The sequence below is a fragment of the Hemitrygon akajei genome, chromosome 22 (assembly GCF_048418815.1).
Source record: "Hemitrygon akajei chromosome 22, sHemAka1.3, whole genome shotgun sequence".
Taxonomy (NCBI): domain Eukaryota; kingdom Metazoa; phylum Chordata; class Chondrichthyes; order Myliobatiformes; family Dasyatidae; genus Hemitrygon; species Hemitrygon akajei.
In genome coordinates, this window is record NC_133145.1 from 53,673,119 (window position 1) to 53,692,708 (window position 19,590).

At 37.7% G+C, this 19,590-nt stretch overlaps 1 protein-coding gene across 1 annotated transcript in view; it reads left to right on the forward strand.

The window, feature by feature from the left end:
- The window catches only part of LOC140714860 (dynein axonemal heavy chain 17-like), a 249,147-nt gene that overhangs the window by 124,761 nt on the left and 104,796 nt on the right, over positions 1 to 19,590 (forward strand). The window contains exons 36-41 of the mRNA XM_073026542.1: positions 2,301 to 2,405; positions 4,668 to 4,825; positions 6,655 to 6,793; positions 8,268 to 8,495; positions 11,279 to 11,416; positions 14,374 to 14,506. Of these exons, the coding sequence (XP_072882643.1) occupies positions 2,301 to 2,405; positions 4,668 to 4,825; positions 6,655 to 6,793; positions 8,268 to 8,495; positions 11,279 to 11,416; positions 14,374 to 14,506 (901 nt within the window). The remainder of the gene's footprint in view (positions 1 to 2,300; positions 2,406 to 4,667; positions 4,826 to 6,654; positions 6,794 to 8,267; positions 8,496 to 11,278; positions 11,417 to 14,373; positions 14,507 to 19,590) is intronic.

The following is a 19,590-nucleotide window of genomic DNA, read 5'->3' on the forward strand; positions in this document are numbered from 1 at the left end:
AGACAACATCCACTGCCCTGCTCTTCATCAACTTTCCTGGTAGTTTCATCCAAAACTCTATAACTTGTTCAGACATGACCTACCATACACAAGGTCATGTTGATTATCCCTAATCAGTCTCTGTACTGTATATCTAAATACTTATATAGCTGGTCCCTTAGAATGCCTTCCAATAACTTACCCACTATTGATGTCAAGCTCACTGGCCTATAATTTCCTGGCATGATTTAGTTGTCCTCTTAGTAAAACAACTTGATTTTTAAAGAATTTATAAAATCCACTTGTGGCAAAAATCTATATGTTGAACATTATGCTGTATATCTCGATTGTTTATTTTTTTTTGTCTTGGAGTCATACTGCACAAAAAACATCTGCAAACTTCCTACATTCACAATGAAGTTGTTAATGTAGTAAACATTAAAGGTCACAACACCAATCCCAATGGAACACCATCTGTCACAGGCTTTCAATAATATAAAACAACCCTCCAATATCATCCTATACCTCCTATTACCAAACTACTTTTGGATCTGATTTGCCTTTGATCTCATTGACTCTAATATTTTGGAACATTTTCTAAAGCCAGGGAGAAGCCCGGGCTTTAAAAAAAAAACACATATCCTTGCCCATAAAGACTTCGCAAAGTTTCACTTAGAGGATACTGTAAAGACGTGGAAGAAGGTCTTGTGGTCAGATGAAACTAAAGTTGAACTTTTTGTCCTCAACACTAAGTAAACTAATAATGCGCATCAACCATGTAAGACCATCCCTACTGTAAAGTAAGTTTAAGTTAGCATCATGTTATGGGGATGCGTTTCAGCAGCAGGGGCTGAAAATCTGGTTAGGATCGTTAAGAAGATGAATGATGCTAAATACAGAATTCTTGGATAAAATACAGTTAGCCTCTGCCAGAAAGTTCAAACTGCGAAGGAAGTTTATCTTTCAGCAGGACAATGACCATGGAGTGGCTTCAAGTGAAAAAAATTGATGTCCTTGAGTGGCCCAGTCAGAGTCGTGACCTTAACCCGATCAAACATCTCTGACAAGACCTCAATATTGCTGTCCATCGCTGCTCCCCAACTAATCTGGCACAGTTTGAGTAATTTTGCAAGGAGTAACAGGCAAATCTTGCTCTGTCACAGTGCGTAAAACTATTAGAGAGTTATCCAAAAAGACTACTGACTGTAATAGTTGCAAGTGTGGTTCAAGTACAGAGCAAAGGGGGATGAATACAGTACCTTTGAACTGCTGTCATTTCAGTTTTTGAGTTTTTAATTTTTCAAGTTTTACAATTTTCCCTGTCTTTGGTCTCTACTGTGAAAAGAAGAGCATGTAATTCATAAATAAAAATTCTCAGTTAATTTGATCAAAGCCCCTGGTTATAATACTCATTTATGTGAACAAAGGGTTGGGGCTGAATGCTTTTACAAGGCACTGTATAGACAGACCACGCCAACTGCACTGCCTTTAACAATGCACGTCCCTCTTTTAAAAATTCAGTTAGATTGTTCAAACAAGTTCTGCTCCAATCAAAGCCATATGTATTCAAGTTTAGATTAATTCTGTCCCATGGGCTTCTTTCCAGCAACTTCCCTATCACTGATGATAGACTCACAGGCCTGTAATTACCTGCCTTTTATCCCTGCTGTTCTTCCTGAACAAAAGTACCATATTTGCTGTCGTCCAGCCATCTGGCTTCACACTATGGCCGGCAAAGATTTTTAAAAATCTATCAGAGTTCCAGCAATCTCCTCCTTTGCCTTGAGTTGTAACCCTGGATGCAACTCATCAGTCCCTGGGGATTTATCTACATTGAAGTATCTAATACTTCTTGTGAAAACATGTTCTAGGATTTTACTCGCTCTAGAGAATAAACCGGTGTAGAAGATGTTATTGGTAGTGAGCCAAACTATTACTTCACCCCATTATAGCTGACTAGTTTGTAAATCAAATTTAATTTAAAAATTTATTTGTTTATCCTTTTCTATTCAAGAGAAGAACTTAGATTGACTAAGTTTTCATGTTTAATTCCAATGCCACACTCAAGACAAGTTGGTCTATTCAGTTTTATTTGTATCATAAATTTTAATAGTAGTTCATATGGTTTGCCAGGACTTTTTAGAGGATAACCAACAACTTCTCCCCATTACCCACTAAGTTTGTAATGATTAATTATGCACTTAGGTTAATAAATTCCACCAATTGTCCTGGTCTTGCAATGTTTCAAGGCATAGTTTGCCATGTACTTACTTTGTATGTTACGTTAGCATTAATAAAGTATATATTTTTTAATCAAATAGTCCTGTGGAAATATCTACAAAGGCCTGGCACAAAGTGGAGCCTGGGGCTGTTTTGATGAATTCAACAGGATTTCTGTGGAAGTTCTGTCAGTGATTGCAGTGCAGGTAATGCAGTGATGTTCAATTGTAACCTATAGAAAATTAGCACACCAAAGTTATGATTTTTCTGTATTTGTTCAACTTCTCTATTTCAGCAGAAATATTCTCTGTCACTTAAAACATCAGCCTTGGACCAGTTCTTCCTATGACAGGACACTTAAATTCAAGGAATAAAGATTTCTCAAAATTTTATGCCACCCTGAAATGGCCACTGCTCAAGGAGAAAGTGTCTGAATGGGAAGCCTGAGATTAACCCATAATTTGCATTATTCTGGTTGTATGTCACTACCTGCGGTGCTTTTGAAAACAGCTTTCTCATTTTATAACAATCATATCAGGATACCTTTGAGTCAAAGTATGTTTTTGAATGGGAAGGAAACTAATTGCAGCAAGTCTTAAGTCTTCTGAAGTCACAAGAAGTTTTGCTCTTTCTGGCTGCAAATTAACCAGAAAACAAAACTCTGTAGCTGTTCATTCAATTTCCACCACGTATGGAAAAATTCAAACCGCAATGTCATATTTGCTCAGGCCATACGAATTTCTTTGAGGAATTTTGTCACCTTAGATCACTTTTACGCACAACGAGTTTCTAGAATGCTTTTTTATTATCTCCATAAGCAGAATGTTAGCCGTCTAGTTTCTTGAAGTGCTGTGAAATTGTTATTGGTATTGGTTTATTATTGTAACATGTACCAAACTGCAGTGAAAAGCTTGTCTTGCATATCGTTCATACACATCAAATCATTACATAGTGCATTGAGCTAGAACAGGAAGTCCAGGTGTTTGTGAGCTTTCTTGGCCATGACACCAATGTGTTGTAGCAAGACAGGCTATTGGTGATGTTCGCACATAGCAAACTGAAGCCTTCCACCTTAACACCATTGATGTAGACTGGAGGAAGTGTAATGCCTCCCTTTCTGAAGTCAATTACCTTCTCTTTTGTTTTGTTGACATTGAGGGAAAGCTTGTTGTCATGACACCATGTCAGTAAGCTCTCCATCACCTTTCTGTACTTAGATTCATCATTGTTGAAGATGTAGCCCATACGATGACATTATCTGTAGATGAAATTAGAGCAGAATATGGACAGATAGTTATAGGTGTACGGGAAGTAGAGTAAAGAGCTGAGAACACAGCCTTGAGGAGCACCAGGGTCTAAAGTATTCATGGCAGAGGTATTGCTCCCTATCCTTTCTGATCGGAGTCTATTAGTCAGGAAGTCAAGAATCCAGTTGCAGAGGAAGACATTTACTCCCAGAGTCTGGAGAATGGTGATGATTTGCTTAGAGTAATGGTGTTGAAGGCAGAACTATAGTCAATAAACAATAGTCAGATGTGCAGATGCTTCACAGATGAGTGTAAGGCCAGAGATATGTTGTCAGCTGTAGACCTGTTTTGACAGTAGCCAAATTGCAGTGGGTTGGGGCTGTCTGGAAAGCTGGAGTTGATACATGCCTAGACCAGCCTCTCAAAGCACTTCATGATGGTGGATGTCAATACCACTAGGTAGCAGTCATTAAGACATGTTATCCTGGTTTTTTTTGTTACTGGGAAGACAGTGGTCTTCTTAAAGCAGCAGGGAATCATAGCTGAAGTAGGCAGAGTTAGAAATGTATATAAATACCCCTTCCAGATAATCCACACAGGCATGACCAGGGATACCATGTGGACATGATGCTTTTTATGGGTTCATTTTCTGGAAAACTGATCTTGCGTCTGCGATGGTGACTGTAGATTCAGGTGCTCTGGAGACTGTCAGAATGGGTGGTGACATACCTATTCCCTTCTGTTCAAAACATACTAATCTTTCCGATGTTAAGCTCATCAGAATGAGATGTGCTGCTGTTGGTGATGATGCCCAACTTTGTTTCATAACCCATTATAGTATGTAAGTTCTGCCACAACTGATGGCTGGATTAAAACTCAATTTTGGATTGGTACTGTCTCTTAGAATCTCTGATAGCAGCACACTCTTTACAATTAGAATGGTACAAATCTCTTTAAAATAAAATTCTAAAGTTCTTTGTTTCATTCAAGATTGTCAAATGCCTATCTTAAAAATAAAACAGGCTTGAAATTAAATAATAATCTAACAGGGTTGATATCTTCTGGAGAGTGTGCAGAGATTCAAAGAGAAGTCCTACTGATTCATAAAAAGAAAACATTCCCATGAAGAGATCTTAAAAGTTTAAAATGGATGGCATTTTAAAATGAATGTAATTTTATAAAGTTATTGACTAGGATTAAACTTTATCATAAATGTTACAGGTAAAATGTGTTCAAGATGCAATACGTGACAAGAAGGAAAGATTTAATTTTTTGGGAGAAAATATTGTTCTTGTCCCTTCAGTTGGGATTTTCATTACTATGAATCCTGGTTATGCAGGGCGTACAGAGCTGCCAGAAAACCTGAAAGCATTATTCAGGTAGTGTAACTGATTATTAATAAACTTTTACTTTATGATAAATTTCACAAAACAACAACTTTCATGATGTATGTATGCAAGTGATAAATTCCACTTTGACCCTGAATTTGGTGTCTATTCAAATACATAGTAAAAACCACTGTTTAAGCAATACAATTAAAATTGATGGTGCCAATGTGATTTGCAATAATGTAAAACATTGTGAGTCTTTGCTTTATAATACTTCCATTATATCAGACCATTTGAGGTACTGTTTTTTATTTTGTTAAATCATTGCATGTTATATGTTATAATCTTATTCCTTTTCTGACTGATTTAACATATCTAAAATAAACATGAACAAAATAGTTGATTCACTATTATGTATTTCACTACATCATGAAAAATAACCACTAATTTGGCAATCAAAAATAGCATATGCTGGAAATAATTTTTAATTTAAATAAAGATAGAGAATGGCTGAGAAAACTTAAAGCTATTAAATTGATGTTTTTTTTCAGTGACTTCCATAAACCTTGACATAATTTAAGTATGAAGTGTATTTTTTTTTGTCCAAGAGCTCAGGCTTGAACTTTTTTAACATTATGATTTCAATTTCTATGTTTAAGAACATTTAGATGGGGACTTGAATAGACTGGGCATAGAAAGATATGGATTAGTGCGGGCAAATAGGATTCATGTAGGCATGGATGTGTTGAGCTAAGGACCTGATGCTGTGCAGTACATCTCCATGACTCCATGGTGATGTTGATTGTATATTAAATAATTATTCCTGAAATTACATTCAGCAACATTCCACTCTAGTTATGACAAAAGCTACTAACTTGCTCAAGGAACATTTTAAAACATCCAAGAAGTATTTATAAATTTCTGAGAAAGTGTAAATAATCACATTTGCGGACAGGATTTTAGAAGTCTTGGAAACAGATCCTTGTTTTAACATGTGATGCTAATTAACTGAATCTTTAGCAGTGGACTACTCCCTGTGCTGATATGTAAGGTTAGATTTTAAGGCTAAAGCCCCTAGAGTGGAAATTGCATCCACAACTCTTCAATTCAAGAAGGTTGAAATACAAACTGGAAGCTGTATTCTAGCAAGGATGCAACTCTATTATATGTTCATCTTTTTCTAAAAATTTAGATATCAGTTTGCAAATCAACCTTCACATGCCAAAGTGGAAGTTCCTAAACTTTTGGAAAACTTTCTCGTTGGAGTACTATTTTTATGCTCTAGTGTCAAAATGAAAGTAAAAACACTCCTAGTTGATATTTTTCAGTTAGTTCATTTAAAATGACAGTTTGGTCAGTGTCAAGACCTGAGAGGCATAAACTGAACTTTCACCCATGTATCTTTGAAGAAACAGGCTGGTTAATGGGTGACGGAACTAGTAATCTTAGTTCAGTAATTAAATTACCATTTTTTTCCATTTGTCTAAATTCCTGACAAGTCTGGAAAGAGCTTACATTTCCGAGTAGTGAATCATGTTTCTAAGAAGTCTCTGGCATGCCACCCTCCAAAGGCCAATCCAAATTTGGCTATGTTGTGGGCATAACTGCTTTGAACCTTGCAGTTGTGAAAATATGCATTTGTGGTTTCTTGTCATTCATAATTTTTAAAAAAACAGTGAAACAAAAATCCTCTTGTTGCATTCTCAGCTAATGCAGGAAGCACGAGGCTGAAAGTTTTTCACAGGTAGATGGGAGTGCACAGTTGATGTTAAAGCAGATCAGGTCGAAATTCCACACTAGCAAGAGAACGTGTTGTGTATCAAAGATTCATGTGTCTTCAAACATACAGATTTATGATTTATAATTTCATTTTCTTTTAGACCCTGTGCTATGGTTGTGCCTGACTTTGAACTCATTTGTGAAATCATGTTGGTTGCTGAAGGTTTCATTGATGCCAGACTGCTTGCCAGAAAATTCATTACACTTTACACACTCTGTAAAGAACTGCTTTCCAAGCAGGTAATAATAAAACATGAATTAGCTTAGATAATGTAGCAATCTAATTTTCATCAAAGAGCCCACTGAGGTTGTGTATATAAAATAATTAAGAAAAACCCAATGGGCACAAAGGCACATCCAACAAAATTTGACATAAAGCTGTTTAAGACTTGCTCTAATAAAACAATGCAAACTGGAAGAACAGTACCAATGTTTTGATTTGGTATTTTATTGGTCTGTGATCTTGACTTTAGGTTGAGAACACCATTCTCTAGTCAGCAAATGCTGCTTATACTTCTGAATTTTCTGCTTTCAACTATATTTACTCTACTTCATCCTTACTCTATAACTCTCTCATTAAATCATTCCTATGTTCCAAATTATCACACTTTGATTTTTTTCTTCAGTCACACATTTCTTCAACTATTTTTCTTCAGCTTTGAGTTTGTTAGCTCTTTAACATTCAGCTTTACTTGCTTTTAAACTATCAAGTTAAGATCTTTTAGTCTACTCAAAAGTTAATGAAAATGCAGAGGGTAATTTTAAATAACAAGAACAGCTGGGTTTGAATTGATAAACTTAAAACTGTAAGCACAACTCAAATTCCCTCCCCCTCCCTTTAATAAAGCCCAAATGGGATAAGGTTTACAGTTAAGAAATGGCAAAATGAACTACTGTAGATCATACTTGTGTGCAATGAGATTGAAGTAACATGCATTCCAAAGGCTGATTTAAAAACACCATTAAAACCACAAGGCAAAAGATTTTCTGCAGCAAAGGGCAGCCTATCTATCCTTGATTTCCATTGGTATTGCCATGTCAATCCTCCACCATCAACATGAAGTCAGCAATGACTATAATCTTCACCAGTCACACAAAAGCTGTAGCTACAAGTGCAGGTCAAAGCCCTTGGGCAAATTACTTAGCTGCTCATTACAAAATGTCTTTCTTCTATCTACAAGACAAAAGTCAGAAACATGATCAAAGCACCTTGTCTAAATGAGCACAGCTCTAACAATGAGGTGTTTATTGTCATCCAAGACTACTTGCCTTGGATCCACCCTAACCTTCATTCCCTTTGCCAACTTTGCACAATAGCTACAGCATTTACCATTTTGCACATATTTAATTAGGCTACTCTGACATCTCCCAAACCCATGACCTATACTACAATAAAAACCACCAATGACAGCAAGACCTAGGGGTCACCACTGCCTTGGTAATGTATTGGGTATCCTCCATTATTGTTGAGCTAAATTTTGAAGCCTCCAACTCAAGTAGTGAGGACCTTCACCAAAAGAAGCACCATGATGCAGCTCACCTCTTCTTTCTCAATTAGGATTGGATACATACAAGCCCAACGTATTTAAAAGTTTTAAAATATCTGATTTTGTAGAAAATGATGTTTTCTTTGTATTTTCAAAGCAGTTGATGCCATTTCTTTTGACTGTTTTCATAAAAGACACTATTTTTATCAATAATATCTCTCTTGCAGGACCACTATGACTGGGGATTGCGGGCTATCAAGTCTGTGCTGGTTGTTGCTGGCTCTTTGAAAAGAGGAGATCCAAATCGCCCTGAAGACCAGGTCCTTATGAGAGCCTTGAGAGATTTTAATATTCCTAAGATAGTAACAGATGATTTGCCTGTTTTTATGGGGCTTATAGGAGATCTATTCCCAGCCCTTGATGTGCCAAGAAAGAGAGATTTAGAATTTGAACAGGTAATACTGAAGTTCATACATTTAGTTCTCATCATTTGCAAAATGATGACTGGATTACATTATGCATGTAAACCCAGAATTTTCAAATGACACTAGTCAGAATATTTTTGTAGAATCAGTTATGCATAAATAAAATGTCATGCGTACAGAGTGTATGTATATACATACATATACTTAAGTACTTTTAAAGTATTAGTTTTATGTATATACAGACAACTCCCAAATTACAGAGTGTTGAGTTCCTAGAAACTAGTTTGTATTGCAATATTAATATTGTAAAGCTGCATCATCTGACTTCCACTAGGAAATCTTGTGTTGAAAAATGCGAATTTGTGTTATTTATTTACTTTTTTCCTTATAAATTCTGTGAGATCGAATTTTATTCATATTTGCAATTTGTGAATTTTGTAAGGACACATTTCCATTACCTGAACAGATATAATGCAATGGTTGCCCACACTTAGAATGCTGTATTTTATACATATGTTTCCTATCAATATTAGAGCCTTTTTCAATCTAGGATACTTCTGTTGTAGTGTGTTATTGTTATGTAGTGATGATATAAATATAGAAAAGTCTATAAGAAAAGAGCATGAGAAAATAAAAACACATATTGGCTATTTATTTATTTTTTACAATGCAGTAGGAGGTCACTTAGCCCATTGCATTTATGCCAACCCTCATTCTCATTCTCACTTCCTTATTTCCTGGTATCCTGGCAACTTAATTTCTCTTTCATGCCCATCAACTTAACTTTTATTGTTTTTGCTTCTCTCCAACACAAATGGATGATTTGCAGTAGTCAATTAACCTCTAAAAAAAGATGGGAGTGAGCAACAGCACTCAGTGTCAACTTACTAGCCAACTGGACCATATGCAAATTCTACACAGTATCTAAGGTCAGGATCAACCCTGAGACTCTGGCAGGATCACTAGCCACAGCATCATCTGTTGTTACACCATTAACCCCTTTGAGCTTGTTCAGCCATTCAGTGCCAATTCAAGTTTGGCGACAGCGCCACTGTTGTAAGCTGAATCGAAGGTTGTGATGAATTGGCATATAGGAAGAAAATTGAAGATCAGACTGACTGATGCCACAACAACCTCTTACTCAATGTCAGCAAGACAAAGAGCTGATTATTGACTTCAGGAAGAGGAAACCAGAGGTCCATGTGCTTGTTCTCATTGGAGGATCAGAGATGGAGAGGGTCAGCAACTGTAAATTCCTCAGTGTTATCATTTCAGAGGACCTGTCCTGTGCCCAGCACGTAAGTGCAATTACAAAGAAAGCACGACACGCCTCTACTTAAGTGTTTGCAAAGATTCAGTAAGACATATACATTTTTGACAAACTTCTATAGATGTGTGGTGGAGCATATATTGAATAGCTGTATCACAGCCCGGTCTGGAAAATCCTACAAAAAAAATGGTGGATACAGCCGAGTCCATAACAGGTAAAGCTCTCTCTTGTTGTAGGAAAGCAGCATCCATTATCAAGGACCCTGATTACGCGGGTCATTCTCTCTTCTCGCTTTTGCCATCAGGAAGAAGGTTCAGAAGCCTCAAGATTCACATCACCAGGTTCAGGAACCTCTCAACCATCAGGTTCTTGAACCAAATGGGATAACTTAATTCAACTTGACTTGCCCTATCATTGAAATTTCTCCACAGTCCATGGACTCACTTTCAAAGTGTCTTCATCTAATGTTCCTGATATTTATTGCTTATTTATTGATTTATTATTATTTCTTTAGTATTTGCACAATGTGTTGTCTTCTGTACACTGGTTGAATGCCAAAGTTTGTGAGGTCTTTCATTGATCTTTTATGGTTATTATTCTGTTATGGATTTATCGAGTATACCTGCAAGAAAATGAATCTGAGGGTTGTATATGGTGACATAAGTTTATTTTGATAATAAATTTACTTTGAACTTTTTTCCAAGTTGCAGTTCCCTGATCAACCCTCTGCGAGAGAGAATATCAAGGATTCACAACCAGTGAAAAAAATCTCCTTGTCTCTATCCTAAGAAGTCTGTTTCTTTCTCTCAGAATTTAATGCCTAATTCTTCACTCTCCAGCATACATATATAGCCACTAGCATTTCAAAAGCGTGAATTTAAAGTGTCAAACAATCTGCTAGAAGAACTCAGCAGGTCTATCAGAATCTGTGATGGAAGCAGAATCATCAACATTTTGGGTTGAAACCCTGCATCAGTACTGAGTCAGTCTTGTGTGTAGCTCCATATTCTGGCATCTGCAGGCTCTTGTGTCCGTAGTAAAAGTGTGTTGGATATTAATAGGAGTATCATGTAATTATCTGGAAAATGTGCTATTCAGGCAGTATCAAACTTTTGAATATGCTGGATCATCAGAATTTTATGAGAGTATGTAACTTTTTCCACCCAAATGCATCACCTAACGTTTACCTATTAAACTCCCATTTTGTAACTTTAAGTTCTTCCTGTATTTTGTTGCGTGCTTTATTTCCGTTATCCATAACACTTAACTAATTTCAGTTTTTGAAATTACGTTACACAGCCTTCGCATTCTATGAGGGCAAGAAGGCCCCACCAAGCTAGTGTTTCTCCTGCAATCTCTTGTCATTGCATTTTCTGAATGCAGCACTGCATTCTCCTTGATTCACTGTAAATTCTAGGGACTTATTTTTATATTACAGTAAATATTATTGTTTTCATATTATGAGTAATTTTAAGGTAATTCATATTTACTTATTTTAAGAATTTACTTTTTTAACATGACAAATGTTCTTATATTTACATAGATTGTTAAGCAGTCAATTATAGAACTTCATCTGCAACCTGAAGATAACTTTGTCCTGAAAGTAATTCAGCTGGAGGAAATACTTCAAGTACGTCACTCAGTTTTCATTGTTGGCAATGCTGGATCTGGAAAATCACAGGTAAATATCTGTCTGAAATGCTTGAGATAGTGACTGTTTGTTTCCAAGTTCATTCATATCCTTATGATGTACCATGATCCGCAATTTAAGTGTTTGAGGAAATCAGTTGATTCCTCATTATGAACATCTGACCTTGGTTTATCAGACTACAGAACCACAACAATTTTCAATGCTAGTTTAAAGAAACAGGTGTTTTTTTCTTTTTGTTGACCTCAATTTTTTCCCAGTGAGATAGAGTAATATCACAGTGCTTTGTGAGAGATGTGATGAAAGAAATAGCATGAGGAATAGGCCATTTTACTCCTTTTGATTGATCACTGCTTACAAAACTATCAGTCCCTACCTTAGTTGCAATCAGCCACTAAATCTCCACAGCCCTCTTGGACAGATCTTTCCAAAAACTCTCCTTAATCTTGGCAAAGAAAGTTCTCTGTGAATAGCCTATCTTTTCTATTAAGATTATGATCCCTTAGAAATCCAACCAGAAAAAAACAAACTCAAAACCTCTCAGGAATTTTATTTATTTACATCATATTGCCTATTACCTTTGTAAATCTCAAAAGGGTACAGGCTTAGTTTACCTAATTTCTCTGCAAACAACAATCATGCCATCCCAGAATTTAGTCCAGTGAATTCATTGTACTCCCTCTATATTGAAAGTGTGATTAAGATTAGCAAACTAGACTTGTACACTATACTCCGGATATCTCACTAGATGTCTCCACTCTTTTACTCAATTCCTCTAGAAATTAAAACCAACATGGTGTTTTACTTAATTGCTCGCTAAGCCTGTATATTAACTTTCAATATTTAATGTACAATGATGTTTAGGCTCCCCCTAGCACAAACACCACTCAATGACTTTGCATTCAAAGAAAATTCTGCTTTCCTGTTATCTTCTACCAAGATGAATACCCTGATTTTTTTTTTAACATTGTATTCCATGGCCCCATTTGCTTATTTTTTTTATGTATGTCCCTGAGCCTGCCTGTACCCTGCTTACAACCATCGCCTAACACTTAGAACATCACGAAACTGGGGTATATGAGCATCAATGCTCCTTCCTCATTCAAATCATTGTTATAGATGATGAATTCCTGGGATATCAACATCAGTGTCCATGGTAATCAATAATCACAACTTCCCAACTCAAAAACTTTTTATTCATGCTCTGTTTTTATTTATCCAGCATTCAATTCATATGTTATAAATTTGCACAATAATGCATCAAGCAGCATCAAATTGATTTGCCCTTTCCCATCTGCTAAATACAGCCTCAAAAACGTCTAATTGCTATGTCAAAAATGATCACCCCCTGATAAGTCCATGTTGACTTGGCCTAAGCCTATTATTATTTTTGAAGTATCATTTCCTTCAGTAATTCTTATATTTTCCTTACTACTCATGTCAGGCTAACCAGACAATTTTTTTTCTGTCTCTCTCTTTCCTTTCCTTAATCATAGAAATAAAATTGCTAAATTTCAGTCTATTGAGCAATATAGTGTGTGTGCGTGTGTCTGACCACAGAAACTGAATCGTCAGTATTTCTGATAATGTCAAGGACCTGCCTTCTTTAACTACTGCAGTGCTTGTGGTTACTCTTCTAAGGCAGGATCATAGTCATACATCATGAAAACAGGCCCTTCAGCCCAACTAGTCAATTTCAACCAGGATACCTATCTAAGCTAGTCCAATTGGCCTATTTTACTCTAAACCTTTCCTATCTATGTACCCAGCAACATCCAACTTTTTAAATGTTGTTACTGCCTCAACCACTTCCTCTGGGAGTGACCACTCTGTGTGGAAAGCATTGTTCCTCAGGTTCCTATTAAATCTCTCCCCTCTCACCTTAGATCTATGCCTTCTAATTCCCAACTCTGGGAAAGACTGTATGCATTCACCTTATCTATGGCCCTCATCATTTTAGTCACTTCTATAAGGTGTATGAGAATGAATCTCATACCAATATCTACAAGTAAATGTCCTTGACCAACCTGCCCTTACTGTGCTTCATTCCCATTGTCACATGACAAGTAAGGTTGATAATAATACTCTGGAAAATATGGATAACCATAAGCAAAAGAATCCCATGAGGGGTATTCACATAGTGCTGTACATCTAGGATCGAGTCATTTTGGGAGTTTTCTTCAAATTCTGGGAAGTTGGATGACATAATGTCAAACCTGAGCCAGAAAGCCTCCTGCAGACTGTCATCTTCTGTTGTACTGTAAAAGATGAATCAGTACATGTTGAACACTGCTTGAAAGAATCACTGGGAGTCAGAAGGGCTGGATATACTTCAATTGGAAGCCTTGGTAAATCTGAAGTTTAAGTATATCTGGAGCCACACCACATACACATGCACATACACAGGTTACTTTCGATGCAATGCTCCTCAGACAGGATGAAGAGGTCAATACTCCCCAATGCCATTAGGCTTTACAATTCAACCGCCAGGACTTAAGAACTTTTTAAAAGCTATTATTAATGCTTTTTGAGATAGTGATTTAGATGCATATCATATTTTTTACTGAGTTAAGTATTGTATGTAATTAGTTTTGCTACAACAAGTGTATGGGACATTGGAAAAAAAAAGTTGAATTTCCCCATGGGGATGAATAAAGTATCTATCTATCTATCTATCTATCTATCTATCTACATACAAACAAAGATGGTAATGTTTGTTGAACATCAGTTGTCTAAGCTCCAACACCTAACAGGTATTTCTTAGGACAGGAGAACTATGTTCATGATTGCCTACCTTCCCATCATATCAGAAGTGCATAATTATCAGTGAACAATGTTTAATTCCATTCTCTCTCCCTAGAAAATGAAGTATGTTATATCCTGACAACATTCAGGCATAGACTAACAAGTGGCAAATAAGCCAGGCTAATACTAGCCAATGATTTTGATCATTAATTTTCAGTCTTACTGCTTTTTGTTTAACTTTGCAGGTAATGCAGTCCTTGAAAACAACTTACCTGAACCTGAAACGAAAAGCCATCAGTGTTGATCTAGATCCCAAAGCTGTGACTTGTGATGAATTGTTTGGGATTATTAACCCAGCAACAAGGGAATGGAAAGACGGTAATTGGTTTGAATTGCTAAGCACAAATGATAAAGGAAAGGTAGTATCTGCTTGGTTAATCACTGTTTTAAAATTCATTTCTAGAATGCATGGAGGAGGGCGAGTTTCCTTGGGGTTTCTCCTACTCTGCCATCTGAACTTTAGCGGGCAGTTGACTCAGACATGATCTGCATGTATATGGAAGTTTTATTGTAGCTCCACTGAAAATAGTTGTGAAGTAGCACAGTGTAATGTTACTGCATTTGTTTCTAGAGGTCAGGATCTGGAGAAATGAATTTGAATCCCCAACAGTGGCTGGTTAATTTCAATGCAAGAAAGTAAGGAAATATATTGATAAAAGTAAGGAAGAAAAAATAAGGAATTATAAACCTCCTTTGTTGCCAGTGCAATTGGTTCTTCATTGCTTAGTGAAATGTCCAGTGATTTACTTCCTTGGTAATTAGGGATGGACTACGAATGCTCACCCTGCCAAAAAGGATTATAGCTTGGAAACATTTATTTATTTATTTCTAATTAATTTTTATGAGTTTCTACAATGCGACAAAACAAAAAAAAGTTTTTAAAAAAAGAGCTTTATACAGTGCAAAACAAACATATCAAAAGTACAGTTCATAACAGTTAAGGAAAGCACCCATGGTAGAATTGTATAAAATTAGTTACCACCCCACCCTCCCACTACCCAACTCTAAGCCAACCTTACGACATATGAAAAGGTTAATCTGAACTTTATCACCACAGAGCTGTATTTATAAAAAGAAGGTATATTGCCTAATACCTAATCTATAATATGTTTACAGATTTTAAAAAAACTATAAATCTTAACTGTAAGAAGCTGGAAGTAAGCGATTTAAATGCATAAGAAAAAAAGGGTTATCTAAACAGGAATTATGAAAATATTCAAGAAAGGGTCCGCACACCTTTTGAAACTTTATGTACGAATTAAGAAGTGAATAATGAATCTTTTCAAGGTCTAAGCAGGACATAATATCTCTAAGCCATTGAGCATGAGTGGGTGGGGCAGCATCTCTCCACCTAAGAAGCACTGCACGCCTGGCCAAAAGAGAGGCGAAAGACAATGTATGACATTTAGTCGGAGTCAAATGCATGTCAACTTCTCCTGAACTACCGAAAAGAGCAATCAGAGGGTTAGGTTCCAAATAGCAATTAAGTATATGAGATAAAGTTTTAAAAAACTCTCCAGAATTTCTGCATGCTAGGACAAGCCCAATACATTTGAATAAGGGAAACCTCGCCCCCTGTACACTTACCGCAACAGGGGTTAATATCAGGATAAAGCTGTGACAATTTAGTTTTAGACATTGAGCCCTGTGTGTCACGTTGAACTGTAAAAGGCAGTGGTGAGCACATAGAGAAGTTGAATTAACTGACTTGAGAATTGAATCCCAAACCTCATCGGACAAAGAAAATTTTAAATCGTGCTCCCAGGCAGTTTTAATTTTATCAAAGGGAGCTCGCCTCAACATTAACATATCTTGAATAGTAGAAATTAAACCTTTACCTAATGGATTCATATGAAGAAACAAATCCAGAACATTTTTAACGAGTACCTCAGGAAAGTTTGGTATTAAAGGGTTGATAAAATGTCTAATTTGGAGATGTCTAAAGAAATGAGGCCAAACTTTACAGACAATTGTTCAAAAGTTTGAAAGCACTTATCTGTGAAAAGATCTTCAAAGCACCTAATGCCCTTTCCGTATATTTATTTTATATTCATTTTAAAATAAAGATCACCTACGGGTGAAATTCTAATATAAAATCAATATATTTATTTCAGAGCATTGTAAAAAAAATCTGGATCACCTATATGCTCACTTAACAGCTATGCAGAAAATTATTGTCCAAACATTAATATAGACTTGGACAGCAAAAAATTGCACTTCTCAAAATGAAGTGTGTTTTTCATGTGTGTTTGTAGAGGGAACCTGACAACTAAACTATTTATGGTCTAAAGTCAATATGATCTAAAGTCTTATAGTACAATTTCAGTTTTATAAGAGTGCATTTATACTGCAGCTAAAGAGGATTAACGAGGATGTTTAATCTACCTCAACCATCTATCCCATTCATCTGACTTCCCACTGTAAAATTTGTAGAAATTTCAGCCAGGTTGTGCAAATGTTTTTGGCTAAAACTTCCAACTAACAGCAGGAATCTTGCAAATCAAAATGGTTGGAAGACTTAATGCATGAGATGTGAAGTAATGTTGAAGTTCTCTAATACTCTGGTTTGACCACATTTGGAGTATTGTGTTCAGTTATGGTCACCTCATTATAGAGAGGTTACAAAGCAGATTTATCAGGATGCTGGCTGGATTAGAGAACATTTCTTTTGTGCAAGCCACAGTTTTTCTCTCTGGAGCATGGAAGATGAGAGGGGACTTGATGGAAGTGTATAGGATTATAAGAGGCATAAATGGAGAGGATAATGCACACTGTTTTCCTAGGGCAGCAATGGCCAATACCAGAGGACATCCATTTAAGGTGAGTGGAGGAAAGATTAAGGGAGAGTGTTGATAGAGCTTGATATAATTGGGACATTGGTACATGGCTGTAAGGAAAATCGAGGGTTATAGGTTGTGCAGTTATGGAAGGTTTGGTTGATCATGAAGCATATTCATGTAGGTTGACACAATATCATGAGCTGAGAAAATGCAGAAAATCTTTGCATAGTTTGTAATATTATAAACTCATGCTCATAACATGCTTATAAATGAATTAGATAGATAGATAGATACTTTATTCATCCCCATGGGGAAATTCAACATTTTTTCCAATGTCCCATACACTTATTGTAGCAAAACTAATTACATACAATACTTAACTCAGTAAAAATATGATATGCATCTAAAATCACCCTCTCAAAAAGCATTAATAATAGCTTTTTAAAAGTTCTTAAGTAGTTTACTTAAATACATTGAGTCCTAACCCCGGCACTTTAACATATCTTACTCCTGGCGGTTGAATTGTAAAGCCGAATGGCATTGGGGAGTATTGATCTCTTCATCCTGTCTGAGGAGCATTGCATCGATAGCAACCTGTCGCTGAAACTGCTTCTCTGTCTCTGGATGGTGCTATGTAGAGGATGTTCAGGGTTTTCCATAATTGACCGTAGCCTGCTCTGCTACTGATGTTATACTCTCCAGTACTTTGCCCACGACAGAGCCCGCCTTCCTTACCAGCTTATTAAGACATGAGGCGTCCCTCTTCTTAATGCTGCCTCCCCAACACACCACCACAAAGAAGAGGGCGCTCTCCACAACTGACCTATAGAACATCTTCAGCATCTCACTACAGACATTGAATGATGCCAACCTTCTAAGGAAGTACAGTCGACTCTGTGCCTTCCTGCACAAGGCATCTGTGTTGGCAGTCCAGTCTAGCTTCTCGTCTAACTGTACTCCCAGATACTTGTAGGTCTTCACCTGCTCCACACATTCTCCATTAATGATCACTGGCTCCATATGAGGCCTAGATCTCCTAAAGTCCACCACCATCTCCTTGGTCTTGGTGATATTGAGACACAGGTAGTTTGAGTTGCACCATATCACAAAGTCCTGTATCAGTTTCCTATACTCTTCCTCCTGTCCATTCCTGACACACCCCACTATGGCCGTGTCATCAGCGAACTTCTGCACATGGCAGGACTCCGAGTTATATTGGAAGTCTGATGTATACAGGGTGAACAGGACTGGAGAGAGCACGGTCCCCTGCGGCGCTCCTGTGCTGCTGACCACTGTGTCAGACCTACAGTCTCCCAACCGCACATACTGAGGTCTATCTGTCAAGTAGTCCACTATCCAATCCACCATGTGAGAGTCTACTCCCATCTCCGTTAGTTTGTGCCTTAAGATCTTGGGCTGGATGGTGTTAAAGGCACTAGAGAAGTCCAGGAATGTTATTATTATTCTGAATTGAGTAAAGGTTATATTTCAAACACGAGGAAATCTGCAGATGCTGGAAATTCAAACAACACACACAAAATGCTGGTGGAACGCAGCAGGCCAGGCAGCATCTATAAGAAGAAGCACTGTCGACGTTTCAGGCCGAGACCCTTCATCAGGACTAACTGAAAGGAGAGATACTAAGAGATTTGAAAGTAGTGGGGGGAGGGGGAAATGCAAAATGATAGGAGAAGACCGGAGGGGGTGGGATGAAGCTAAGAGCTGGAAAGGTGATTGGTGAAAGTGATTCAGAGCTGGAGAAGGGAAAGGATCATGGGACGGGAGGCCTCAGGAGAAAGAAGGGGGGGGGGTGGGGGAAGCACCAGAGGAAGATGGAGAACAGGCAGAGTGATGGACAGAGAGAGAGAAAAAAAAAACTAAATATGTAAGGGATGAGGTAAGAAGGGGAGAAGGGGCATTAATGGAAATTAGAGAAGTCAATGTTCATGCCATCAGGTTGGAGCTACCCAACCGGTATATAAGGTGTTGTTCCTCCAACCTGAGTTTGGATTCATTTTGACAGTAGAGGAGGCCATGGATAGATATATCAGAATGGGAATGGGACGTGGAATTAAAATGTGTGGCCACTGGGAGATCCTGCTTTCTCTGGCGGACCGAGCATAGGTGTTCAGCGAAACGGTCTCCCAGTTTGCGTCGGGTCTCACCAATATATAAAAGGCCACACCGGGAGCACCGGACGCAGTATGCCACACCAGCCGACTCACAGGTGAAGTGTCGCCTCACCTGGAAGGACTGTCTGGGGCCCTGAATGGTGGTGAGGGAGGAAGTGTAAGGGCAGGTGTAGCACTTGTTCTGCTTACAAGGATAAGTACCAGGAGGGAGATCGGTGGGAAGGGATGGGGGGGACGACGAGTGGACAAGGGAGTCGCATAGGGAGCGATCCCTGCGGAAAGCAGAAAGGGGGTGGAGGGAAAGATGTGCTGGGTAGTGGTATCCCGTTGGAGGTGGCGGAAGTTACGGAGAATTATACGTTGGACCTGGAGGCTGGTGGGGTAGTAGGTGAGGACAAGGGGAACCCTATCCTGAGTGGGGTGGCGGGCAGATGGGGTGAGGGCAGATGTGCGGGAAATGGGAGAGTTGCATTTGAGAGCAGAGTTGATG